We start from the raw sequence: 27,573 nt of genomic DNA, 5'->3' as shown, positions 1-27,573 counted from the left end.
GTTGGGAGACACATTGATATCTGCAGCATTATATAACAGGACAGGTTTTGTTATGATTTAAATGTCTAGGATACACCTGAACATGTCACAGACAAAGAATATAAATGTTATTCTACCATTTTAGCACTTGAATTTAATTGTTATTACAGGAGACAGCAGCAGCTCCCTCTGAGCTGTAGTCATAACAGGAAGCAAATGTAGGTCATAACTCGATGGCAGTGCAGCAGCATCAATAATGCTGTTGTGGATCACGGTTATTTTAGTTAACTAAAATTAAACTAAAGTGTAAAACAACAATTTAGTTAACTGATATAAAAAAGACAGACTGAAGCAGTAAAATAAAGTAAAATATAATAAACATATACTGGAAATATCCTTAGCTTTAGCCTTTGCTTAGACTTGTTTTATATGTTTAAGACTGGGAAGTCTATTGTGCTCGTTACACTTGTACAAGCCCGGTAGTCAATAATAGAGGTTAAACAGCCAAAGTGAATTTCATCATTAGAAAATTTATATCTCCTTTTTCAGTAATAGCTGACCATGTTTATGTCTATCAGTGATACAACGTGTATATAAGATGGATGTGGCCAGTGTCATGGCACCCATTGGTTTTGTGGGCTCTCATTTTGAACCCTCGAGCCTGGTTTTCAGTTCAACTGCTATTTTCAAAACAGGACATCGCCGTATTTGGATAAAATTGTTTAATCTACCAGTTAATATTCCCCCATGCTAGTTTTCCATAAGTCGCTGTGACATTAAACGTAATGCCAGACTCAAAACAAAATGCACCTTCCTGACAAAGTGAACTTAATTTTTCAACCTCAGAGATTTCTGCTTGATGTGCCCATAGCCTGGACGTAAATCTCTGTACACCCAAATGAAATCTCTCATTAAATCACTGGAAACCAAAGCATAAAGCTATTTTCCACAGCCTGTAAGGCTTTTACATGTTAATGAGATGTGTCCAGAATTTGAACATTTCGGAACCCGCAGACACGAACCTCCTGAGGCTCCTGTTGGTTTCCCTTTGTTGATTTCTGCACATCAGTAAATCGTCAAACTTACTTCAACAACCGAGGCTGCTTTACTCTCTTTTACACGTTGACTGACGTCAGAACTGGTATTTTGGAGTTTTATAGCGAGCTGTGTGCACGCTAGAATTTCTCATCTGCACGTCAAACGCACGAGCCAACGTTCACTCAGGCTTGTTTGCTCTGTGGTTGTAGTAATTGACAGGGTGTGAAGTCGTTTAGTGGGTTCAGTTGCAGGTTTGATTTTTATGAGATGGTCTGTTTGCTGAAGCGACAAGCAGCCATTGTTACCCCACATTTCCAGAGATGTTACAACCCAATTACCCTCCAATCACACGCATGGCCAGAACCAGTAACCGGGCAGTAAAATAGGCAGACACTTGGTCTCTAAGTCTCCAATGACCTACATATGTTTTCCTGCTATTATGAAGACTTTTGAGAGAGTGCACACACACACAAACACACACACACACACACACACACACACACACACTCATAAGCATGTGAAGAGCAGATACTATTCCACCGAGATATTTGTTATAGTATGAAAACCTTTAGCTGTATGTATTTTCTAACTTTAAGGTTGGTTTGAGCTAAAAAACAATGCTTTAGGTCTTAACAATATTAAATTAGAGTCAGTGTCCTGTACTGTGACATTTAGTGCTTCATCGCCAGTGTGCTGCATGGTGCTTGTTGCTGAGTATGAAATAGAGCATGTCTTGGTTTCAGTAGAGTATATATTGCAGTCTTGATGAGTGATTCGATTTAAGGCATTGCTATTTGTCCACATTTATGTCACTGGTGCCATTAGTCTAGTCCTCCCACAACACTGCAAAGTCAACCAATGTTCACCGCAGTCTGTGAATAAAGTTAAAGCAAAGCAGCCAGTCATGGATCACCTGATGTTAAAAACTTTTAATTGTGTTAAATAGCATACAAGTTCATAGCATGCAGGATAGAAAGACATTTAAATAGTATTTAAATATACATTTAAATAAGACTCTTTCTGCCAGAGTCTAAAACCAGCACACTTGTTTAAACCACATAATAATGGGAAACTTCACAAAGCAAAGTATTTTTAGCTGAAGAATCCTTACGATCAAAAGCATGCTTCAAGAACCTTTCAGGTTTAAAATGATTATGTGCTAGCTGGACTGCAACTTTACAGATACTGTAGGTAGTAGATACTGAACTACAGTCTTTGCTGTTGTACAACTGATAAACCACATTTTGCATTTTGTTTCTTGATGCACCTTAACTGTGGAGTTCAGAGCATGTGCAGACTTCTGTCAAATTCAGGAGGAGCAGCTACAGCCCCCAGCAAAACTATGGTATCACGGCACAATAATAAATCACAGATATGACACAGAGCTATTTTATTCATTAGCTGAACATTCTGGCTTCATGAATCATACCTCAAACAAATTAATTTCAACTATTTTAATACATGACATTTCTGTTCAAGATCATGTGGAGGGGAAAAAATTGAATCACTGTTGAGGAAATCATCTGAATTTAGTACCTCCTCAGCCTTTTATGATGCCCCAAATGGTTTGAGGCATGGAGCTCACTAATGAAAAGCAATACTCTCCATCCGGTTAATTCCAACTTTTTCAAATAACAGCTGAGCTCAGTTTTTCACCATAAATTTTCAGTCAGATTGAAATCTTAACCCTTTTTTTGTGGCCATAGCACTGAGGTAATGTGTCTTTTCTGATTCAAGGTTTTAAGGCTCTATAACTTCTTAAGGCTCTTGCAAGAGGCACTGTCAACCTGATAAATGACTTTATTATCATCACTAAACCTGGTTTCCGATGAGAAGGGTCCTAAAATCTGAGTGTACACTTCTGCATTTACTGCTGAAGTAATGATTGCCATCTTCCCCGGGCCTTTTATCTGGTAACGTTTGCTTGTTTTCATCAAGCAGTCATCTTCATATATGTGTCAGTGGAACAGCATCAGGGTATCTTTTCCTTACCCAGTAGGCTGACTTTGTGATTTATCCCTGGGGTCACTTTCATCCAATCATCCATAGTCCCAAGATTGCTTCTTTTCTTTCTCTTTCTAGCTCACTGTAACCTTGTTTCTGTTTAGATGTTAGTGTTGGTTTTCCTTTTGGTTTTCATTTTTATAATTCTGTCACAAACATTGACTCCTGTTATGGCCCATTTGTTAACAGCTTTGAACATTTTCCATTTTCAGGGCGTACTGCTTTGATTTTCTATCCTGACACTTTGACATCTCCTGTCTACCCGCATGTTTTCCTCCTAGAACTTTCCCATTTTGGTTTGTGCTTACTCCAAGTTATAGGCACGGTTGACTGGGAACAAACATCTTTAGCCACACTTAGTGTTGGATTCTTCTGGCAATGAGTTTGATTCGACTGACAGCTCTCTTGTTGGGGGCTTGCCTCCTTTCAATCAGCCGGGTGCAACAGCTTCTCTTCCTCTACTTGATTTTGAAAAAACTAAATACATTAATTACAATTATTTAATGTGCTTGAGGTATCTTTCATGTTCCGCTATTAAACAAAAACAGTTTTGTGGCACAGTTTGTTTATTTGCTACAAGGTAAAGGAGTTGAATGAAGATCCTCCACTTGCAATGATGCCATAATTTTTGCCAGAGGGTGTAAACACTGAAACAAGCTTCCTGCCTCAGAAAGGTTCATTTTGACAGATTGTTTCTGCTTAAACACAGGTGTGATTAACAGCATTAGTTATAGTCCATGACATTTATATATGCCACGGTTCTATACATCAAATAAAATGGGACGAAAAGTTTTGCATTTACATCTATCTGCATGTCAGAATGAAGACTGTGAAAAAGATGTCTTAAAACACAAGTATCACATTATTAACGGGTGTTTGAATCCCCATCAAATGACCAATCCATCAGCTGTTTTATATAATCATTAAAAAACAGTTTTACATGAAAATGAAATGATGTCGAGAGCATGGGATAGCTATACAAAGCGAACATTATAAGAACATCATCCTAAGAAGATAAAAATAGAAAATATCACATGCAATAACAAAACACACTTTGTGCAAATCTGAAAAGCACTGAATAGATTTACATTGTTTATGAACCATGCACAAATAACTGCATTTAGTCAGTCACGGCACATTTGTCTGTAAATATGGAGTCCATACTTGTTCAATTTCATGTATAAGTTAAGTAAAAGCAAGTTTTAGCATTTATTTTTGGCAATTTCCTCTTCCTCTCCTCTGACAGTTACTGTTAGATGGAAATTTGCATGTTTATACAGTTTTACTATGTTTACAAATCGACTACACCTTAAATACATTTTAAAAATGTCGCAGTGGTAGTAATTCATTCATAAGCAGAAGCTCAAACAAAAGACACAACACAAGAAAAGGAAAAACGTTCACACTAAAATAGGAAGCTTTGAGAAAAAAAAAACCCTCTTCTATCCTGTTATAGTCATTTTCTTTAAGATTAACAGTGCAGTAGAAGAAGAGTTTACAGAGAAAACACAAGTAATAGGTGTCATTTAATAGGCTTTCTCATACTCTCAAACTAAGAAAATAAGCTTGGATGGATTAAAAATGATCATTTGCTGCAAAACTGGGGTTGGAGTTTGGGGGGTCACATTTTAGAAATATTATACAATGATGTATTAAAAAAATAATAATATGGGTTAGGATCCTTAGGAATTCCAAATAAGATGCTTGTAGTACCTCTTTAATTAACGACACCCTGACTCTTTTTCTCTGCTTTTGTCACTTTACTCATTTCATTTCTGTCTTAAAAAGCCATCGACACAGACCACAGAGCTTCCCTTTTAACTGTAAATACTGGAAGGACTATAAGAATAAGTGCATTGTTGTCATTATGCGTATAGCACACACTCCCTGTGTTTGTGAAGAATTGCCTTTCACTAAGCGTACTTGATTACCTGGTCTTTTTATACAGTTCTTTACCAGATTTCTGTGTCTTCAGATGCTCCTAAGACCTTATTTCTATCGACGTGCAGCTTCATAGCCATTCCTGAACTTCACTTCTTTTAAAGCATTTCTTATTATTAAGCAAATCTCCCAAAACAGTGTTTATGTTGAAGAGATCACTGGCCTTGAGGAATATATCTGGTGTCTTTGGATAATAGTCTGAATAAATATGAGGCCAGTGTTAACAGAGGAGTCATCCCAACACTCATGTCTCACCCGCATCAGTTCAACAAACAGATTTTGTTTTGTCATGATGGATTTTTACATTTTGTTCATGAATATTTTATCAGAATCAGAATCGCAATACTTTGATAATCCTAACAGAAACTATGTGTTTTACCCAAATATATAATGTTTATATTTCACCTTATTCAGTATTTGTAGTTTTTCAGACAACACTCAACAGAAACCAAAAGCAAAGCGAAGCCTTAGGAGGACCTGGGGGAGATGGAGGGAGACTGAGGTCTCATCATTACTGCTACACCAACACAGGGATGACGAACGTGAGTGTGAAATTCACTCCTCTCCAGACTAGTATGTTTGTTCAGTGTCAATTCCTCCTGTCTTGAGATATGTGCTCTGTTCCGTGATGTCAACCCTATATTCTCTTTTCCACCCTCGAATTTAGAAAAAAATCTTTTCGGCAATCATAAATCATATTTTAACAACAAAGCTTCACTTAAAACTTGTGTTTACACTGCAGAAAACAAGAGGAGCCAGCCAATACACTTGACCCCTTTCTATTGTTCCCCCATTATCAGCAGAGAGCTTCAGCACACAGAGAAACTGTGGGAAAATTAGTTTAGTGGGTGGCTTAAGTGTGAGGCAGGATCCCCCACTGAGAGGTCAAGTTATGTAATTTTGACTTGAATAGCTCCTTTTAACCAGCACTTGAAAAGAAAAAAAAAAGCTATTTGAAAATGTTTATGAGATTGTCACGCAGACAAACTGAAAGCATAATGCTAAGTCATTTTGTACAGACAAAATAAATGCATAAATTAAGAGGTTATTAAAATAATTGTTATTTGTATGGCAAAATAAATCAGGGTCCTCATTCAGACAGGATGCTGACATGTGCCAGTGACTTTAGCTTGATGGAAAGGACTAAAAAGGAGCTTTAGTGAGAGCACTTAGTGCACTGAGATGCATAAAGTTCATAGAGGTAAATATCAGAGACAAGTATCATGCGGGTTCTTTCTAACAGGTGTTATGACATGTAACCAAAATCATGAAAAATAAACCACCATGTTGTTTAATGGAAAGTTCAACCCAGTGGAATAAAAATAAAGCCATGTGCTTTTAATCTGCTGAACCATCAACAGTCGTCTTATGGTAGCTTCTGGTTTGAGCTTATGCATTTAAAGACTTCCATTAATGTAAGACTTGGCACAAATGGAGCCAGACAGACCAAGATCAGATACAGCAATTGCCTAAACATGTTTACAAGTTGCACTTTCCTTCTGCAAATATACTGCAAAGTCATTAATGAGCTGAAGTCAAACATGAATATGTAATAACAAGCAAGGTAAGAGACACAGGTCATTAAATGTAAAAGAAGAAGGAAATGAATCCAGTGAACTGCATCGTATGAAATTCTTGCAAAAAAAAGAGTGTGTGTGTGTGTGTCTGTGTGTGTGTGTGTCTGTGTGTATGTACTCTTTGCAAAAGAAAATTAATGATTACATACAAGAAATCACAAACCATCACTGAAGAGTCAATGAGGCTGAAAAGCAGGAAACCAGCTGTAACTAAAATCACCCCGCAGGTACGTGTATGTCACTTAAATCTGAGAATGAGAAGTTTTGCAGGTTTTCTCAGTGAAGACAGAAGTTGATTAAATCAAAACACTTCCTGCCATATCAGTGACACTAGAAATACGAAAGAACAAAGGTGGGGAAGGCAGACAACTCCTCAGTGACTGAGATTTTAAAAAGCATCCTCAGAGTGTTGTTGAAAAATTGTCTCTGATCTCTTTTTTTTTAACTACTGTCAACATCAGGATTAGCAACAACCTGTTCACTTCAGTTGGAGTCTCTTTTTGTGCCATCCTTCCAGACAAGTGAACACTTTGGTCTTTGTTGGGGGGACAGTCAGAAACACACGGGTTATGCACTAACTTCATAATACCCGAAACTTCCCATACACTTTCACATGCAGGAGTTTTTCAGCTCAAGTGTGCTTCCATCCAACATGACTGTCAAATATTCTGAGCATTTTTTTCAGATTCTTTATACACTAATTTTTTAATGCACTAATTTTCTTTATACACTAAAATTCATTTTGTTGAAATGAGCAAAAGAGACACGCTGCTTTGATCTACCATGGTTTTACAAAAAACTATTAGGCTGGTCTTCATGCCTGTCTATTTATCTTGTCCTGAACTAACATTTGTCTTTTATCCCACATTTACATTTTTGCTCTCATATTCCACTCCTCTCCTTCTTTTTGTCACTCCTCCCACGCCCTTAGATCCCGCGGCGTCCTGTTACGTTCACCGGAGCTCTTGCTACGAGTCTTCCTGGCGCTCTCCTGTGCTTGGCGGTACTTCTCTATCATGCTTTTGTGTTTCCTCCTCAGCTTGTCATTGCACCACATCCTCTCGCAGTACTCCTCCACGTGCGGCAGGTTAGACGGCCCGATGAGCTGCATGATATCCTTGAACCATATGCGCGACTGGCCGATTTGGCTTGATGAACCGCCCCTGCTGTAGGCGCTGCAAGGCATCCAGGCTCTGAGAGTCCCTGTAGACCGGTCTTTGATTGAGTCAGAGTTTCCTGTGTGTCCACGCGACATGAGCTCATCCACGGTCTCCCCTTGGAGGACTTCGAGGGTGATGCGGGCCAACGTCTGCGTGAAGCCGTGCTCTCGAGAGCGGCAGATGTAGACGCCTTCATCTTGGTGGAAAAGGTTACGAAACAGGAGACCCTGATCCGTGGACATCACACGATCGTCTAGCTTCACCTAAGTGTGGCAGATAGAAAATATGTGTCTGATATTTGATACAACAACATATTAATGACCTCACCAAGTCAATTCAACCATCATTGCTTTTCACTTGAAGTTTGCTCATGACTCAGCTTCAATTTGTCAAGTCATAATGATGCAACGTGATGGAAATAACTTTTCACAGATTTGGTTAAATCTCCACTGACTAATGCAAAGATCTAAACGTGCTAATCAAAAAAGCATGAAAAAGTTAACTGGCACTTCATATATAACTGCAATCAGACCCTCAACCTAACCTTTATCTTTTTAATTTATTGCTATATATCTATATAGATTTGTTTGTTGGTTGGTTAATTCTTGATTTATGTGTTAAAGTTTTAGGATTTCTGTCCCTAAAGGAGCAGAAATTTCTAGTTCTGACCAGAATTTGACCTTAAATATCACATGTTTCCCAGGGCAAATACCACAGAGGCATTGTTCTTTAAAGAAGTAAACACTGAAAACTGCCCAACAATGTGTAAACACAGTACAAAGAAAACGGGACAAGAAAGCTTTTAGTCTTCACTTCACATTATGAGAAAAAGAGAAAGGGAGAACTGTTTGTATTGTTTTCTCAACTTGGTTTGCAACATCAAAAATATATCATGGGATCCAGTCACTGTTTTTATTTTTTAGTTTTCTTCCGTTTTCTTTCCTCACATTCTCTAATCTTTCCATACTGCCACCCAAAGTCTCTCTGCCAACCCTATTCATTTCTACATTTTCCTCCATCTACCTCCCAACTCCCTCGTCAGATCCTATCCTTCAACCACCCTTTGATGCCAACAAAAACATGGCAGCCTTGTCAGATAGAGTGGCAGCCAGATGTTTATTTGCAGGGAAATGGAGAAGGGTGGTAATGCTTTAATACTTGCATGGCTGACCACGACACTCAGTTTAGCTTGGAGGAACATGACCTCAAACGGTTGAGTGATTACTGTGGGTTTGGGCACACAGAGCAACATAATTTTCTGACTTAAAAAGAAAAAAAAGACTGTATTTAAGTCTCAGTGACCAGCAGACAGTGAGTGACACTTTCAGTGGCATATGGTCAAGGTTTGCAGAGAATTCACTGTTTATGGAAGTGAGGGAGAGAATGATTGTGCATTTTGCTTTGAAATGCAGCTGCTTAATTTCAACCACATGCCAAATGGTTGTCAACTGTATCAACCACGTGCCAAACTCACACTCAAGTCTAACTTTTAAAGGCAATTACTCAGAACATTCTTTGCCAGAAGTTTTATTCCACCCCTCGACTGTTTGCCAAAACGTTCCCACCTTCATCCTATTTTGGATGCAGTGACATCGACAGGCCTTTTATTGTGTTGATTTTAACCTGAATGTTGTTCACTGGGAATCTTACCTCTTCCTTGTGGTCATCACGTTGGACCAGCCAGGTGACAGTTGCTTGTGGGGAGCGAGGAACACACTCTAGGAAGGTGCTGTTGTTCTCAGTACCAAAGACCACTCTGTCTTCTGTTACGTCAAGGTCTTCTTTTTTTTAAACAGAGAGTGACAAATAGTTAAAGAATGAAATCCATCCATCTATCTGTTTATCCATCCATCCATCCATCCATCCAACATCTTCAGTCTGTCCTGGGTTTACCCAGTGAAGAATCCAACATCATCATCATCTCTGCTGGTTTCTTTTGTGGCAGAGGACAGTGACTCTACTTTCATTCCCTCCTGAATGACTGAGCTCTTCACCATTATCTGACAATGTGAGCCCAGACCTTTAAAAATAAGTACCACTGCCTGTATCCAGGTTACATTCTCCTCAAGGACACCTTCTACTGTACAGCATTACATATAAAGATAAATATAAAGACCTGAGTATTTGGTGTGTAGCCCCAGACAATATAGTGAATAAAATAAAACTCTGACTGACTTAGTTAAGAGTTTGTCATGTGACTACACATAAACAATGAAGAGATGGAATCTGAAGACGTCTGCCCCTTGAATACTTATGTAAACAACCTCACACTTGGGCACAAAGAAACTTTGGTTCACCAGGAGGCTGTTAGGGAGGCATCTTTCATCCGTGCACTCCCTTACACTGTGTGCCTTTAGGTAAGAAAACATACACACTCTTTCTATCCCAATTCACAATGATGTAATTCCTTTTTCTTGTCTGTCTTCACATTTTTCTCACCCTGATCTCCGGTATCAACTCAGCCATTTTCTGCCAAGAACTCAGTATGTTAGCTGATATTTCTACTTCACAAATCCCAAAGCTTACACTATGAGAACTAGTTTTAAATGATTGCTAGGTTGTTTTCTGCATGCACTAACGTATTGTAAAACCTCTGTCTCATATACTTGGCAAATATGTCTCAGTCACATGAGTAAAAATAGGACAGCTTACCCTGAGATAGTATAGTAATTTTTGTAGTCGGAGACCAACTGCAAATAGTTGAGATGACCACTTTAATTTACAAGCTGATTGTACAGGTTGCCTGGTGGGACCAGCAAGTTGCAATCAGTGTGAGTCAGTCTGCACTGAGATGCAGACTGACTGACCTGACTCAACTCATCTGTTTTGCAGTAGGTGACTTGATCCAGCTAGTTGTTATCTGGTTATATTCTTATAAAGTTAAAAGCAAAGTTTCCGAGTTTCCATTTGAAAACAGATAAAATGTTTGTTTCAAATCTGTCAGCTCGTGATTCGACTCTGCATGTGACTAGTTAATGTTGATTTCTGTGCAGGGTAACAAGATTTAATAGAGTACATGTAACTGACAATTTGACCATTTCAACTGATGCAAACAGCTTGATGACTGACTCTGATTTCTTAGCTTTTTATTTCATTGCTACACCAAAGTTGCTTTGAAGATGGCAACTGACTGGTCACTGACATGGTGAAGCAACCATTTCAAAGGCAATGAGATCAAATTCATTGGACCGAGAATCATTTTGGTTGAGCTGCGGTTTTCAATGGCTGTTTTAATGACCTCCTACTGTAATCGCTATGGTTTTCATCCTGTGGAAGAAGTCTCACAAACATAATCCGACCCAGACAGGCACAACCACGTTCATTCATTCTTTCAAACTAAAAGAAGCTGGCCTTTGATTTCTAAAGAGATGTGCAGTATACAGGAGACTGACATCTCACTGGTGTCCTTCCTGTCTACTCCTAAATCTCTTAAAATCAGTGAAAAGAGGTCGTGCATTTTTCAGCTGATTGCCACTTTGATGTGGAATGATCAGCAACTTCAATGTTTTTCTGGGTTGTCCTACAAAAGTCTGAAATATTGCCATACCTTACACTTCGTTAAGACGCGGTTGTAGCTAACATAGTTTAAAAACCACTCCATCTCAGGTTTCAGCTCTCCCATGATGGATTGGTTAACCACCAGTCCATGATGTCATGTGGGTTTCTTTTTTAATCATGACAGCTAGCCCTACTAGAATATGAAAATATCAATTTAGTAAGCTTTTGTTTATCCAGTGATTGCAATGCACACTAGATGACAAAACCAAAGACTACTTGATTCAGTGAAGCCCCGTCAATGAAGGGGTATGTGACAGATGATTCAATTGTTTGACTTTCAGAGAAAAGCCTTACAGTGGTTACTTCAAGAAGTCGCTGTGGCCAGTCCCACATAATCAACAAAGAAGAAACAAAACAAGGGGCAGAGTTACAGCCAAGCTTACCACTGAGATTCTGATCCACACACTGCAGTGCAGGGTTTCCATGTCTGATGTCCTGTCTGCGGTAGCGTCGTTTGCTGTTGGGAATGAATCGCGTACAGGAGGATCCATCCCATGCACAGTAAGGGTCTCTGGCAAGACAGCATTCAGCACAGGCTTTCCCGTAAGTCTCACAGCGATGGAGCTTCACCTGCGCCACACCTAGTGGAGAGCTTGCATACAAGGCTTGCTGTTTGAAATGATGAGGAGAAAAAAGGAAGTAAGGCATCATGTAGAGAACACTGCATGTCAACTGACAGAAGCAGGAACTGAAAGTAGCAATTACAGTTGGATTAACTCACCCTTTTCACGGATATATGCAGTGATGTAATTGGAGTTGGCACCTGCAATATTGAAAATGATTAACTTCTGTTGTTGCACTTAGGGACTTAAAGAAGACTCAAAACAGATGCATTTGAAAGTGAAGAGCAGAATTATAAATTTTACAATTTATGAACCAGCTTTTTGCATAGTTCTTGGATACTATCATCTGCAAATAAGTCCTAAAAGATAAAGTAAATGAAATGTTACCTATAATGATAAAACATTTCTGGAATATGGATGAATCCTACAGTACATTATCACAGAGTGTATATTTAACATACTTAATGGAATAAGCCTTACTTTAAAGACTTGTAGCTCCTCTAGTGTGACTTCCTCTGTCTCTAGACTGTTTCCATTGTTTAGTGCAATGACCTTCAATACTGTGCCAATATCTGAAAGACAAGGAGAAAATTAAAGGGCTACAGAACAGGCGTAGTGTTGTCTGCTCCAATAATTCAGTGTCTGTGCTTGGATGGCTAAAATGGACCTGGATGGCTAAAAGTTATGGAATGAAATGCACCTACCTGTGCCAATAAACATGACATCATACAGCCCGTCCTCCGCCTCAACACGATCCACCACTATTTGTTTCAGCTTATAAGGAATGTTGGCCTTTACAAGCACAGGGCGACGAAGGGCTGGATACACCGGCCGCCACATCAACGGGTGGTTGCGGGCAAACTGCAGGACTGAATCGGGGAAGTCCTTTGTGCTCCCAAACTCCCTGCCAGGTTGATTGATGATTTTACTGGGGCACTGGAGAGATATGAGGGAGATAAGAAAGACATAGAAAAACAAAGGAAAAGAGAGAAAACGAATGATTACAGCTGATATTCAATCCATAGAGCAAATTTTGTTTGGCTAACTGATGGGCCATTTAAAGTGAAGAAAGTGGAATGAGACATGGACAGGCAAACAGAATCACGACAGAAGGAAGAAATCTAAATTCTCGCCTTTTCCACGTTGACATTAAATTCCCAGCATTTTCTTGCATACAGGGGGTGTGCTTTCGGTAAGAACTGTGGGCTAATTATCGTGTAGAAAACTTCTCAGAAAGCCCTCATTAAGAGTTTTATTGTGCCTGAAAACTTTGGATGAAAGTTCAGAACCACTGTTGTAGCTTTATGTGCATGGAAGCAGTTTGTTTGCCAAAAAACAAAGAAAAAAATCCAGCCATTTGTCTCAGTGTAACAGTGAGAAAATGAATGTGTTAGGAGATTCTGTAAAAAATTAATAGTGCTGAAAACAGTCCAAATGAAAGCATTTATATGAACTATATGGTCTCTGGGTTTGTTTATTTGATTTAGATCTACAGTTCTCCATGAAGCAGCTTAAGGTTTTGTGACACACTGACAGTTTCATTAATCTTCATTGCAACTCTTTTACATTAGATTTATGGGTGAGAAAATGCCAGTCACCAAATACTTGACCCCGCCATCTCTGCTGGTGGTCAAAACCACTGAAAAGCAACGGCTTTTTCTGCACTTCCAAAGCTGATTTACCTTCTTCAGACTGTCACTTCGTTTAGTTTTCTCTTAAGCTTTGATGGCGTTCCTGTCACAGTTAAAGGATGATGCAACCTGCTGTGGCTCTTATTAAGTTCAAGTACTTCAACAATAAGCAAGTAGGGCTTGACCTCTTCTTTACAGAGGTCTTTCCTTTCAAGATAAAGAAAAGAGGTTCACAAGACTGCAGTCTGGATTTAATATACAAATGGTCACCAAAGACAACAAAAGAGTACTTAGTGGCTCGTTTCAATAGTGTTACTTTATTGAAGTGCAAGTGCTGCAACCATTTGTTTCAACAGTTCAGATTGCTCATTTCAGTTGAGTTTTTATTTCTGGTTGAGTTGAGTTTCATTTGTTTCAGGGTAATTGGAGGTATTATGACACAAACGTGTAGAGATACCAGTATCCCCAATGCTTTTTATGTTACAGAATAAAGACTATAGACTATCAGATTCTCTGATTATTTGAAGTTTGGCTTCTCCATGCTGAAGACAAGTTTGAAATTCAAAGAACAAAAAAGGTTGCAGTAGTAACAGTTTTGCCAAAAAATCTTAAATTGAGGTTGAGAAATGGAGAGAAATTAAATAGAGATTAATGAACTTACACATAACGGATTCATGAGAGTCCAGTTTCGTATTTGATCACATTATAATGGAAGGTATGGTATTGTTATATTGTATTGCGTGTAATTGTCTTTCCAGACTGCACTTCCATATGGAGGGAATATAATTACTACTGCTTATCACAACAGTAACTGATCCACACAATAGCTCTGGAATGGCATAGATCCAGTTTCAGAGGGGGGATTTGAGCTGTGCAGGGAGGTTACCCTCAAATATGCACAAACTATCGATGCATAATTTTTCTGAGTATGTTTTCCAAATCACACTGGTTATAATTTATTCCAGAAGATGTGGAATGTATAAGCTAAATCCTTCAAAGGGAATAATGATGACTCACAAACTTCAAATGTTTATCATACAGTTTTAAATATGAATGTATGACATTGTTGTAAATTGTCCTTGCATACCTTCCAAGCACAACTTCAGATAAAACATGGATCAAAATCAACTGGTGGCATTCGTATACAGTAAAACTGACCTCACACTTAACCCTAAACATGGTTTCTGAGCAGAAATAAGTGGACTTAAAATGCATCTGTTTTCGACCTGCTCAGCTTACACATTGAACATTAAATGCTTGTGCAGCAGAGGAAACTTCACTAATGTGTCTCCACTCATCTGTTTGCACTTCAAGTAAAACCTAAACTGAAAAAGTTCCCAAGTTAATACTCGACCTATCTAAACTTTGCTGCAGCAGCTGAACTGCCTTATGTCTACATTTAAAGCCCAACAATAAATAATGAGAAGGAAATGATGTATGTTTGACAGGCACCTATTAATTTATACTATTACTGTATATGTTCATGTGTCAAGCATATGTTTTGTAAGTTTAAATCCTAATGAATCACCTGCATTTTCACCCCTTTTTGACCTCGAAGGTAAAAAAAAAAACCCCAATACTTCATACTAGATAGGTTGGTGTGGGCAGATATGGGCTGATTTAAAGCATTACAAATATAACTTTAATGCCAAAAAGTATGTTTCATCCCATCTGACTTCACTGTTCTATAAAGATCAAGAATTAAGATAAAGTTCAAGATCAAATCTGAGGCTTTGGTGATGAAAATTTCAGTAAAGATGGCAAAAAACAAAAAACAAAAAAAACAATTTTGGAAAACACAAGGTTAATAAATCTATCAAATTCCATATCTGTGCCTTGGTAGGATTACCTCTACAGCTTTAGTAAAACTGTAATAAAAAAGATCCCCCCGTCATTTGGTCTGCTGGAAACAATTCTGGTGAAGTTTAAACACAGGAACATCTCAATCCAAGATAAATATCTTGAGCAGATAAATCAACTAAATCTGAAATTAACTTCCATTTTTCATTCTTTTATGTTTTGACAGGTGACTTAAGAGTCGATGATGGGTAGGATGAGGCTTAAATCTGTTTCAATGAAAAATCCATGGAAATAAAAAGGACTTTAGTGTTCTGTCGGTGCAAGTGAAAAAGAACAATGTAGGTTATTGTAACTGAGTTTAAGAGGAGAGGGTAAAAATTTTAACTGCAGCCAAATATCAAGCCAGGAAAAAAAGCAACCCCACTCTTCCCACCATCTGTGCCTCCTCCGGTCTGCCCTGAGCCATCACCATTTTCTTTCTTTCTTCCTTCTCTATTTCCTTTTTCCTTCTCTTACTCGCAGATTAAGGCCAAGACATTCCTGTTAATCAAAGAGCCAGTGCGGAGAAACCACAGAGGTGTCTGCTCTGTTCTCACATAATTCATTTTCCTCCTGCCCCCATACCCTCCCATTCACTATGGTAATGATGCTGCTTACACATGTGTTTGTGTGTATAACAATACTGAGTTACAGCGATGTGGCTGGGAGAACTTGACAGAGCTCTGCTGAGTGTCAGGATGTTAACCAGAAGAAGGGTCTGCACTGCGTACAGTCACCACAGCTGCACCGCCGTGTACAGTAGTTTAGTTTACTGACACGGAAACTTTCTACACCCCATCCTTAATGTTGTGATAGCTCCTCTTTCCCCTCAGTTTTAGTACACACAGGAGCCGAGCAACTGTTATTATATATGCACACCACTGCAGTCCGTTTTTTTAGTGTCAAACCACATTCTGATATGTTTCAGCTACTGTACGGGAATTAATTTGCAAATGTTATGAAGAAATAGCATCAGTTAAGTCAGTTATCCAACAGTCAAGTTTTACTATTACTAGTTTTTGTAAGGCCTTTACACTCCAAGCGTGTTCCAAAAAACACAACACTAAAGTCTACATTTTTTGGCTCCGAAGTTGTTCTGCATAATAATATATATATATATACACACATGCACACTGAATGCATCGACATCAAGCAATATTAAGCTGGTCCTGATGTTTCTAACGAGAGAGAAGAAATGGAAATTCTGGATTCATCCAATTCTCAGAGAAGTCAGCAACAGGAAAAATTTTAAGGTTTGATCTCGGAGTTGAAGATGTATCACAACTGAACTTTTTAGTGAGGTTTGAACTCTTGTTGGCAAAGATGGGACGTCATCTGAGGAGGCAGAGAAATATTTGACCCAACTGACCCGGATGAGGTAAAATACTATGATTTTAATATTTGTATATTCAGTGCAGATTTTAAGCTTGTTGCCAAATGCAGTGGTCTGAGTGGTCTAATCTGTTTATTTGGATCTGGAAAATCTTGCCACAAATTCGTCCAGTGAAATTATGCAGTCAGTGTGAATAACAACATTAAGAATAGGTGATTCTGAAAAAAAAAAAACCCTCAAAATGACAACCTAAGCACACCTGACAATAACGATAAAGTGAGGTGTCTGCATTCAGAAAGTCTTTGCAGTTGGTTCGCCAACACTAGTTATGCACATTATAGAGACAGATTCTGAATTTCATTAGAAGTTGCATTATGAGTATTTCCTCATAATGTTGGCATCAACAACATGTATTACGTTTTTGGGAAGCACAGCAGGGTCATTTGTATGGTTAATGCTGGGCAGCAACAATGCTCAAGTAACTTTAAAATTAAAAATGATACATTTGGATTGTAATCACTCACCACGCCTGGTCTTGGATAAGGAACCCTGCCTTCATAAGCACCCCATTGGTAGTCAGGACCTTCTTTATGTGCAAAAGGTCCGTTGAAAACTTCTCTGATATCAGTCATGCGGTAAACACACACAGCAAAGCCCTGGAATACATTACTGTAAAGAAGAGAATGGAAATGTACAGTGTTAGAATATAACATACCCAAAAATCATGTTACTGAGTCGTACGGATGTTGAGTGCACATTATTTTGAAAGTTGAGCTCTATGCATGTTTACCTGATGGTGCTGAAGATTGCATAGACATCTGGGTTCCTTTCATCCTTGGTCCTCATCAGGAAAACATCCTCTGTTTTACCAAAAGACAGTGTCAATGTGGCGTGGGAGTATAAATATGTGCAGATATGATACATTGTAACCAAGTGCAGGATCATATGAAAATTCTCATGTAAATAGTGTGTGTGTGTGTGTGTGTGCTTTAATGTGTCTCACCAAGTTGGTTGAAGTGAGTATCGATTCCGTGAGGTCCTGGTACAGAACAGACAAGTCTGGCTTTGATAAAGGTGCTCCACTTATTGACCAGCACTCTCTGACCGCCGACATCATTCTGGCTCAAGATACAGAAAATCAATCTATAAAGCACAGCTGCGTATTTATTTCCAAACACAAATCATTCATTGTTTTGGCTCTTTACACCACCTCACTGGATGTGAAGTGAAAGATGATGAAAGTGCTGAGTTTCAGCTTTAGCTTCGAATTAGGATTTTCTGATCTCGAAGCAAGAGATCTACTCATAGCTCCTCAGTTTATGTGTATGTGTGAATGCGTATAATGGTGATCAGCTTTGGTAAAAAGCTTTTTGGCAAAAATCACTATAGGAGTGTGGATGACATTTGTCTCGGAAAGAATTGGAGGCCTGAGAAGGAAATACTACTTGTATGAGGAAGAAAACAATAAAGATGGAAAAAGGTGAACACATGAGAAGGAGAAAGAAGGTTAGATGGTGAAAGTTTAAGTGGGTTTTTGCCTGAGTGGTTTATCCAAACTTTACTGACACAGTCTATCAAAATCAATGGAAACCTCAGCAGCTGTGTGCATGTTTTTGTGCTTGTGTGTATTTGTGTGTAATATTTTATGCATGCCTGTATTTGCGTGTGCTGTTACAGTGCAGACATGGGTTTATAAGGCAAATCATTGCGTGAAAGAATGTTACGGAGCGTGTAGGGCAGATGGAGATCATTGTTGGGAAATCTGACAGCTGTGTGCATTTTGGAAGGAGAAACATTTCATATACTTCTAAATTTCACGATCAACCTTGGGGAAAGTAAATATTTGATCGCCCCAAAAGAAATTTTTTTTTTCCCACAAGGTAGTTTATGACTGACATAATAGGAGGATAAACCCATAAAACCATTACCTTCTATCCTGGAAAATTAATTCTGCAGACATCTGTATGTGGCCTTACACTCAGAAAGTCCCCTGAGTCAAAGTATTTGCCTTTACAGTATCTAGCTCAGTGTTTCTGTAGCTTATCAATGACTCAAAATATGAGACCTATTGTGACTACTCTTGTGCTCCTTTGCAATCTCATCTTCAAGTGAAATATCCCAACAGATGACTCATTCCGGGGACAGGATATTTGAATGGCCTCGAGGAAGTGCATGTCTAGCTCACCTGAACATCTGGCTTCTCTCATCCACACCTATCAACAAACCATCTTTCAGTGTTTCAGCATATGTAAGCATCAGTTTTTGTGGATCTCCCGAGTTAATGAAACTTTGTTTCTCTGTCTTTCTGTGGCATTATATGCGACATGTATGATGCTATATGTATTTTATCAATGCTTAATCCTCTAATAATGCAGTTTCTGGTGTAGTTGTAGATATATTAAAATGTCAGCAACAAAGCACTTTATATTGTAAGGTAAAGGCCGTACAATAATAACTAATAGAAAACCCCAACATTCAAATGTCCCCTCTATGAGCAAGCACTTGATGACAGTGGGAAGGAAAAACTCCCTTTTAGCAGGAAGAAACCTCCAGCAAAGCCAGGCTGAAGGTGTGGCGGCCATCTGCCACAACCGGTTAAGGGTGAGGGGAGGAAGATAGGGCAAAAACACACCGTGGAAGAGAGACAAGAGATTAATAATAAACACATACATAGTGAAAAGCCAGGGTCTGTCTCTATTGAGGTGGCTTTTACAACTTAATTTCTAAACCTTAACAGAAAAATTTACATCATATATAAAAAGTATTATGGAGTATCTTACCGCACACACTCGTCCAACTCGTGTGTGTATGGCACCCTCTCTTTCTCCAGCCTCTGTGGCCTTCTCAGTGAAGAAGAAATACACCTTATCATTGTCTCTGTCATCATTATCCGGGATGAGGTGGGCTGCAATGAACTTGGGATCTGCAAGGTTGAAGATGGAAAAGAGTTGCATGTGGGAGTATGAGTAAATCACTTTGATCTTTATTTCAGCATCTTTATAGTAAAATTTTGCATATTTCTGACAGACTTGCTGTTGTTTGTTTGTACTTCTTGTTGACTTAACATTGTCTTGTATTGTCACTGTATTGTAGAAATGCTTGGCCAAAGAGTGAAACATTACCATGAAGGAGTTTCTGGTCAGTCTCTGTCCTCATTGTGGAGCGACCACCCATACTTCTGAATATCACAGAGTCTCTTCCCAGGAAATCTGCTGTCAGTCCTGTATACAGCTCCCCACCTACAGAGAGACAGGAAATGTTTAAAAGAAGGGGAAAAAAAGATGATGAGAAGAGCAGAGTTTACAGAAAATGGTTGCAAGAATGTAAAAAGAGGGTAATTAGTAAATAAAAAAGGAAAGGCAGCAAAAAATAATGGGTGAGTTTGAGGTTTAGGTAAATGAAGAACATAGATGCAGGACAGGAAAGAAGAAAATGAACAAACCCAACACAGAACACACAGGGAGTGTTATTTGAAACTTAAGCATCCTGCACTGAGACCATCAGCAGTGGACCAATTTTAAGTTTCAGCCGCTCCGAAAATTCTTGCAAATGGAGATAAATAACAAAATCCCTCCTCCAACACATTTGTCACAGTACATTTTGGGAAATCCTCAGCTGTTGGGGGTTATCGGTCACAAGACAAGACAGCGACCCCAAGCGGCTATAAAACAACCCACTGATACTATCACATAATGAAGAATTATAAGAGTGAGTTTTTCATAGTGAAGCTGGGTTGTTTTCAAAAACACAACTGTTTTTAATTTTTCCCAGCTGGTGTAGAAACTCAATCTGGTGACAGACTGCTCTCATGTGACCTTATGGAAAGTGAAAATTAATTCTTCTTATTTTATTTGGCCATGATAATAGTATTAGAAATGCACAGATACTTCTTTACCGTACAGCGAGACACGCAGTCAAACCTATGTGGTATGACATACAAGTATAAACGCACGGACATCATAATGATTGCTGACAGGTCGTGGGGAATTGAGGTTTGCGCCTGTTGGGAAAAGATCCTAAAACTGAGGAGGAGACATCATTGAGTTGATAACTGATGAAGAGGATTTTCATCAGGTTTTTATTGTTTCATTCTCAGGGTCTCTGTTTCTCTTTATCTTTCTCATCCAGGGCTGCAGAGTGTCGGTCGAAGCTCTGTGTGTGTATTTGTTGTTTCTTTCTTTCAGCATTTGGTTAAGGCTTTAGGAATACAAAAGAAGAGGCTTTAAGGCGAAGAAAAAAAATATGCATAACAAAACCTTGTGGTTTTGACCACTAATGATCACTGAGGCCAGCGGACAGACTGAAAGTCAAATTCAGTCTCGTAACAAGAGTCTGAATTCAGTCTGTCATCAAACACATCCTTGCTGACCCAGAGGGGAGCTGGAGATTTGCTGACTGCATTTTTTAGATTCTACCATTTAAATTGATGATGAATCCTAAACCTTTAACAAATTACGAGCCTCTGCCAGCATGTACAGTATGGTCTTGTCTCTATCTGTTACTATTTCTATGACAAATGCTTTTGTGTCTCTTTTTCTGTATGCATGTGACCGCTGCAGTATCACTGCAGATGTCCAAACTACTATTTGGCTCTAATTTGCGGTCTTCCTGCCAATTACAGCGCACTGAGGGATGAATTCTGATGCTGAAAGCGCCCAGCTGTGGAGCCAGAAAGGGATGTATATGTGCACACACACACTATATATATTTCCACCCTTAGTGGATCCTGGGATTGTGTGTCATTGGCATAAATCAGCGTTATTTCACAAGCCCCAGTAAATACCTCGTGACATTTAGAGAGAAACACCCAGAATTTTTCAACCTTGTCCGGGGGTTGGGGGGTTAAATAGTCAGATGCGGCAAATGAATTAACAGCTGTGCCACAGAGGCTTATGAAATTGATATTTTGTTGTGCAACCCCTTTGACGGAAAATGATGACGGCTAGAACACCCCCTACTGGGTCTTTAACCTACTCTCTCTTTTTTGGCATGTTTACCTTTACTCTGACAGCAGAGAGGCAGACAGTAAACACGAAAAGGAAAAGGGGAATTGACACGTGCCAGAGCAGTCTGTGTTTTAAATGTTTGGAATATGTCAGCGTTATTGCTGTACGACAAAACATCTAATGAATCTTAAATGGGTGCCCTCGCCATATGCGCTTCATAAACCACTCAGGAAGTTGTTTAGAAATGTAGGCCAAACAATACGGGGCATACCACTGAAGGTGCTGGCGAAGGGGAAGCTGGGGTCATGTGGAACTCTTCCTCTTCCATTTTCCACATTTAGAGGGTCCATTGTGAACACGTGCTGGGGAAGGAAGACACTCAGTTAGTGTTTAATTCATTAAGTAGCTGATATAATGTATCAGTGTACTGATGTTTATGTTTTCTTCAGAAAAAATGAGAACTGTCTTGCTTCAAAACTCAACCTAACACCGGAGATTTATTATGATTCTTAGGAAAAGCTCAGCAGGTACGTCTCCATAGCAGAGCAAATGGGATCTCGTATAAAAGGTTAATTTTTTTAATAACTGAAAGGCCATTGTTCTTCCCCTCTGTTCCATTGTCAACACAAATAAAAGAGACCAGGGGCTGGTTTTAGTTTCACCGGGTGTTACATTTATTTGTCCTTTCAGCGAACCCGGCGACTGTCTGAGACTGACGGCGCTGTCTGAGATAAGAGGAAATGCAGGATCAGAGCAGTTGCCAGGGTTCAGAGAAATTTCCCACCCTGTTCCCAGTGCAGATTATTCCTTAGAGCTGTGGATTTCGAAGAGCCAGGAGGGTAATAAAGGGGGGAAAAAAAGAGTCCGTAAAACACTTATTAAATAGACTTAAAATGCAAACTTTGTCAACAATAAAAAAAGTGCTTCAATCCTGAGATCATAAAACTCAGTCAACACATACTCTGCAGGGAAAAAACAAGCAAAAATATACAGCCAAATTCATGACATGAAAATATAAACAGTTTTTTGAGTCTGTGGCCAGATGATAGACTGATCCGTACACCATGTTCATTCAAACCTTTCCTATTTCATTTATTTTCATAACAGCGGCATATCCTGCTGCACAGCAACTGCTGTTTTCAGCAGCACCAACAATAGTCTGAAACAAGGCGACAAGAGTCTGCAGCCACATCAGCTCCTTCACTCACTCTAAAAACAGTCGGTGCTGGAAAAATGTAGGAAATATGAATGTGACATCACTCTATATTGCATGTTGGGACAATGGCTGAATCTTGTGAGGAAATCAGTTTGTTATCTGACCCACTACAGATTTACTGCTTACCTTTGTTTTGTTTGGCTAAAAAGTCTGTGAATTCAGTCAAAATCAAAGCCTGTCTCCAAAAAGGCAGAAGCAAGGCATCGTGTGTGCACCCTGACAACATCCCAAGGTATCTGATGGAGCACATTTGATGCAAATGACCTGGGATTTGATGGCATTTTGGGGGTTTCATGCCACACTTACATCGCTGTCACTTACCTTTCTGTGCTTTTGTCAAAATTAAAGCTAAACACAGGTAAATTGCTTTTTCCCCAACCTGGCAGGATAATTTGAGTATGCTGAATGGAAATGGATGGAGACATGATTTTACAGGTTAGTCCTTCAGTGCGTCCAGGTGAAGAATATATTTTAGGTTTAATAATCCAGTTCTTGCCTGCCAAGTTAACATAAATTCACATTCCCTGCTGACGTCCACTTTACGTGAAACTGCATTCAAATTCTATTTTTCTTACTCTGGCAGAGCGGAGTAAGGAAGCAATTAAAAAAGCCTCATACAGAAGGGTTCTTTGTCATTTACCCATTTGTAAAGTTCACCTGAAAAATACTGGCCACACTGCATCTTTGGATTGTGTGATGTGCCAGCTCAAAAAAGGGTCATTGTGGACAAAAGGCCTTGTGTTTTTCTGTCTTTGAATTTCCACTTCAGTGCCACCAGTGTACCAGTCTGTGTTTGCCAGAGACGCCTGCGTGTGATCAATTCCAAATGCAGTCAACTTCCAGGGGAAAAAAGGGGAATAGAAGGTGACAAGAGCAGCAGTAGGACCTCTGGTTTAATGCAAGTGCATGTTACTGATTTAAGTGTCCTTACAGTGAACTCTGTCCGTCTCAGTCTTTGTTCCTGTAATAAACAATGGAGCATTGTTACAAGGTGGGCGAGTCTTTGACTGAGCAGAGATCACAGGGGAGATGATGACATTGAAGTAGGCTTGATAAAAACACTGTACGAAACACAGTGGACAGCAAATACGCCCACACACAGTGTCACCCGGGCAGTAATACGTGCCAGATATCATGGACACGTCAAATTTCTTCACACTTCAAATTTAATGCACAAACTTTTTCATTTAATCTACATGTAGATTTTGGGTTTGAATGACTTTTAAAGGTGTTGAAGGGCAGGCATACAATCCAGGCATATGCACAGAATTCACACTTCATCAAATTTTAGATTACAAGGTAAAGTTAAAAGTAATCTGATTCATGTCTTGCCCTGTATGAGAAAAGATCTTCTTATTTCTTCCAGTACTACACAAGTGGGATTTATGAGGGCTTCATTTGTCATTTTGACCAGATTTTATCCACACCGTGACGATTTTTATTCAAAGTTCTTCATATATCAATAACTTTGTAGCAAAACCTTCTGTGTAAATGTATTGTTTAATTAGTTCATTATGTCATACAGTAAACCCTTTCCTCCACCACTTTGACTCTTTCTGTGTTGCATTTCTTCTCATTTCCAGCTGCTTTCTGCTCTTCGTCTCCTCTCATGCATGCACAGGTCGTTTAGCTCATTCATTAGTCATCCTTATCCTTTCAGCACCTCTTCACTCACATGTGTGCACATATGTGTGTGTGTGTGTGTGTGCATGTGTGTGTGTTTTGCATTTCTATATGCAGTCTTTCCACTGTGCACTTGTGCAGCAAATACGAGTCGGTGCGGCTTTCGGGGTGTTTGCATGTGTGCGTGTGCGTCTGCGTTATCTCATTGTGATCCGGAGGAATGGCGCAGCTGCCTGTTCAGCTGATTAGACTGTCAGAGTCACTTTGCCCATACTTTGCCAAAACAAATACACAGAAGTGCCGTGATACAGGGAGAGAGAAACATCCAGGCCACTTTACACACAGCTGTGCCAAGCAAAACACATCGGACTCCCGCTACAAGACCAGCGAGACAAGTGACTACTGACACAGGCACACACTTCCATTTGTGTAATTTAACATGCGGAAACCTTCATTTATTTAGTTTATTCATTAACCTCCATTCAGCGGATTATTTAACCTTGCGCACTGCCTAAATTAAAACTAATACTGAAAACAATGTTCACCCTTAATCAGCGGACTAAAAGAGAGACTTCAGATTCAATGTTAAAGACTGACCCACCTTCTTATAAATGAGGTACTGGGATTCACGAGACAGTGAACACAACTTTGCTATAAGCAGGATATCCAGGTGTTTTCTGTTCCAGCTGTTTTGGTGGTTTGACCACTTAGGGGGCTAATATTTTGTGAGTAATGTTAGCAGTAATATGGATATAACTAACAAATATCACTTAGGCTGTCTTTTAAAGCAACTCCTTATTGATGTCTATACCTAAAACTGCACATTTATTGTCTTCTTTGCATACCTCTTGTAATTTTTATTACTCACAGAGACAGGAATCTGTTGCAGGAAAGTCAAATATGTGCGTTTTCATTGCTGACAGCAACTACAGTAAACCAGAATTCAATGAATGACAAAGTTGCATTCATAAATATAGGGCCCGACTTGTCTAGTAAAAACAACTCTATTGCTCTTATCGTTGGGAATGTGAAACCAGCTACTGGTTACAACCAAGGGGCAACGTCTGAAGCTGAAAAATGAAGTGTTGAAATGAGTGCAGTTCCTCTACTTGCCATTTGAGGCTGGCTCCTACCTAAGTCCCCATAAACTCACATGTTAAAATGTCCAACTTTCAGCATTAAAAGGGATCGTTACAGCCTGGCTTAAACAAAAGGTCTGTACAACTGGATTTGGTCATTTCTTCATATAGTTTACTGTATAGATTTCTGTATCTTCCAGTGCACACACAGGTTGTTCAGCTCCTTCTGTTCTGTGGCTTCAGTGGTTATGAGAGTTTTTGCCTTTGTAATGACTCTGAACTGGGTGACATTTTTCTGTGATGCATTCATCTGGGTAATATGGTAAGAGCTGAGGCTGCACTGACTGAAGTGTCTCAATTAGCATCTCACAGGCTTCAACACTACTTAAAGTGATTAAACTGGACCTGTTCACTGTGTCTGTGTGCTGTTGAAACCTTTTGGAGGATTTTAATTTCGATTTATCTTCTATTTTGGTGACTGCATCTATACTGTTACTTATCATTTAACTTTTACAAGACATTTGAGACTGAACGCCTTCAACCTCCCATATTTTTACAATCCTATCTTGGTCAGGTTGACGACACAAATGGGTGTGTTTCTCCACCAGTTAAATAAATGGATACTGTCTCTTTGGGGTTGTTCATTCTGATCCTAATCCTAAGAATAAAATAATAGGCTGCATGCAAAAATAACAGACAGGAACAAAAATTAGACTTTCAGATTGAATTAGATCATCTGTCCCATTAAGATAAACAAAGAAAGAAAAAAGAATCCCATCTTGTCCTTGATTGTTATAAATGTTTTGAAGAAGTGATGCCAGATTAAAACATAAAATCATCTGTCCTGGACATTGAATCGTCAAGTTTATTTGACTTGTCCGAGGTTTATTATTTAACATCAGATAAAATTTTGCGACACTGTATAAAACACTTAACGTCTAAAAGTGTTTGGTTTCGCTTCAAACATCTTGGACAACTAGCAGACCTCATGTGACACCATGTTGTACTTGGCTATGTCCCCTCTGTCCAGTCAAATAATGACTGGGCTTCCTCTCTCACCATTCAACTCGCACTCTGGGGGAAGCAAGCATGGGAATCACACTCTCCCATTTCATCTTTTGTTGCCTTTCATTCCTCTTCTGTTTTCGAATTTGTTTTTTCTGGTTTTATTTGTTTTTGAATATTTCTGAATATTCGTCAGCCAAAGAGAAACAGTCTGAGAATGGACGGAGATTAGAAGACAAGCCGGGAAGATAAAGCAGAAAAAAAATAAAGACACAAGGATAGACGGAACGAGAGCTATTGCATACAATTATAGCAATTATTACAGTGAAAGTTGATGTAAACTACCAATTAAAATGAGGCAAATGGGGCAAAATGAGCAGAAAAAGCACAGGCAGTAAATTTAGCTTTCGCTTAAAGAGCTCTAGAGAAGAGTCTGATCCAAAGGCAACACACATGAGAAGAGTAGAACAGGTGATTTACAAGGAATCAATTTTTCATCATGCTTTCAACCTTTTTAGTTCGCTTGCAATGCTGTTACGCTGAAAGGCATTTACTATTTTTCCCAACGGACATGAAAAATAACTCTTTTCAGGCCATGATGGTGAGCGGAAATGATTTAGCAAATTCTTTACTAAGCAAGTTTATTTCTGTAAGCTCCACAAAGCACAAATCTTAAGTAAAAGTCAGCTTTAAGTGAAAAATGGAGCTTCTGGATCAATGAAGCTTTGGTTAAATGCCTGTATCTGCACATATACATTGAACTTTTATGTTTGAATGTTTGCTTGTGTTTCTGTCTCCCTGTCCACATATTTATGTTTTAGCTGGTGTTATTTGTTTTGATGGCTTCTATGTGTGTGTATAAGTGTGTGCCCGTGTGTGTGTGTGGTCTTGTATCTTTATGTCGTCACTGTAACATGTTGGTTTATTTTCACATCTATGACGCTGCCCAGGCAAGCCGTGTCACTCACCGGGGGGGGGGACTTCAGTTTATGTTAGTCTTTAAGTGTGGGGGAGAGAGGGAGAGAGAGAAGGGGGAGACAAAGACACGCAGACCTAAGACAAAAATTAGAGGTTCATTTAA

The 27,573-nt window shown here is 39.1% G+C and overlaps 1 protein-coding gene across 2 annotated transcripts in view; it reads right to left on the bottom strand.

Moving 5' to 3' along the window:
• Nucleotides 1–1,931: 1,931 nt before the first annotated feature.
• sema3bl (sema domain, immunoglobulin domain (Ig), short basic domain, secreted, (semaphorin) 3bl) overlaps nt 1,932–27,573 on the bottom strand; it is a 62,779-nt gene continuing 37,137 nt past the window's right edge. The window contains exons 5-16 of one of the 2 annotated variants that reach the window (XM_005478340.4): nt 21,841–21,931; nt 19,746–19,862; nt 19,404–19,546; nt 17,627–17,741; nt 17,414–17,483; nt 17,148–17,292; nt 12,525–12,756; nt 12,301–12,392; nt 11,979–12,020; nt 11,641–11,866; nt 9,350–9,477; nt 1,932–7,962 (exon numbers count right to left, since the gene is read on the bottom strand). In XM_005478340.4, coding sequence (XP_005478397.1) covers nt 7,450–7,962; nt 9,350–9,477; nt 11,641–11,866; nt 11,979–12,020; nt 12,301–12,392; nt 12,525–12,756; nt 17,148–17,292; nt 17,414–17,483; nt 17,627–17,741; nt 19,404–19,546; nt 19,746–19,862; nt 21,841–21,931 — 1,914 coding nt within the window. In that variant the 3' untranslated portion in view covers nt 1,932–7,449. Of the gene's footprint in view, nt 7,963–9,349; nt 9,481–11,640; nt 11,867–11,978; nt 12,021–12,300; nt 12,393–12,524; nt 12,757–17,147; nt 17,293–17,413; nt 17,484–17,626; nt 17,742–19,403; nt 19,547–19,745; nt 19,863–21,840; nt 21,932–27,573 lie in introns of both variants that reach the window. The other variant, XM_005478339.4, reaches the window with a different exon arrangement.

Source organism: Oreochromis niloticus, linkage group LG20 (assembly GCF_001858045.2).
Source record: "Oreochromis niloticus isolate F11D_XX linkage group LG20, O_niloticus_UMD_NMBU, whole genome shotgun sequence".
NCBI lineage: Eukaryota > Metazoa > Chordata > Actinopteri > Cichliformes > Cichlidae > Oreochromis > Oreochromis niloticus.
Note: the sequence above shows the minus strand (reverse complement) of the source record. Positions and strands in the feature narration are given on the sequence as shown.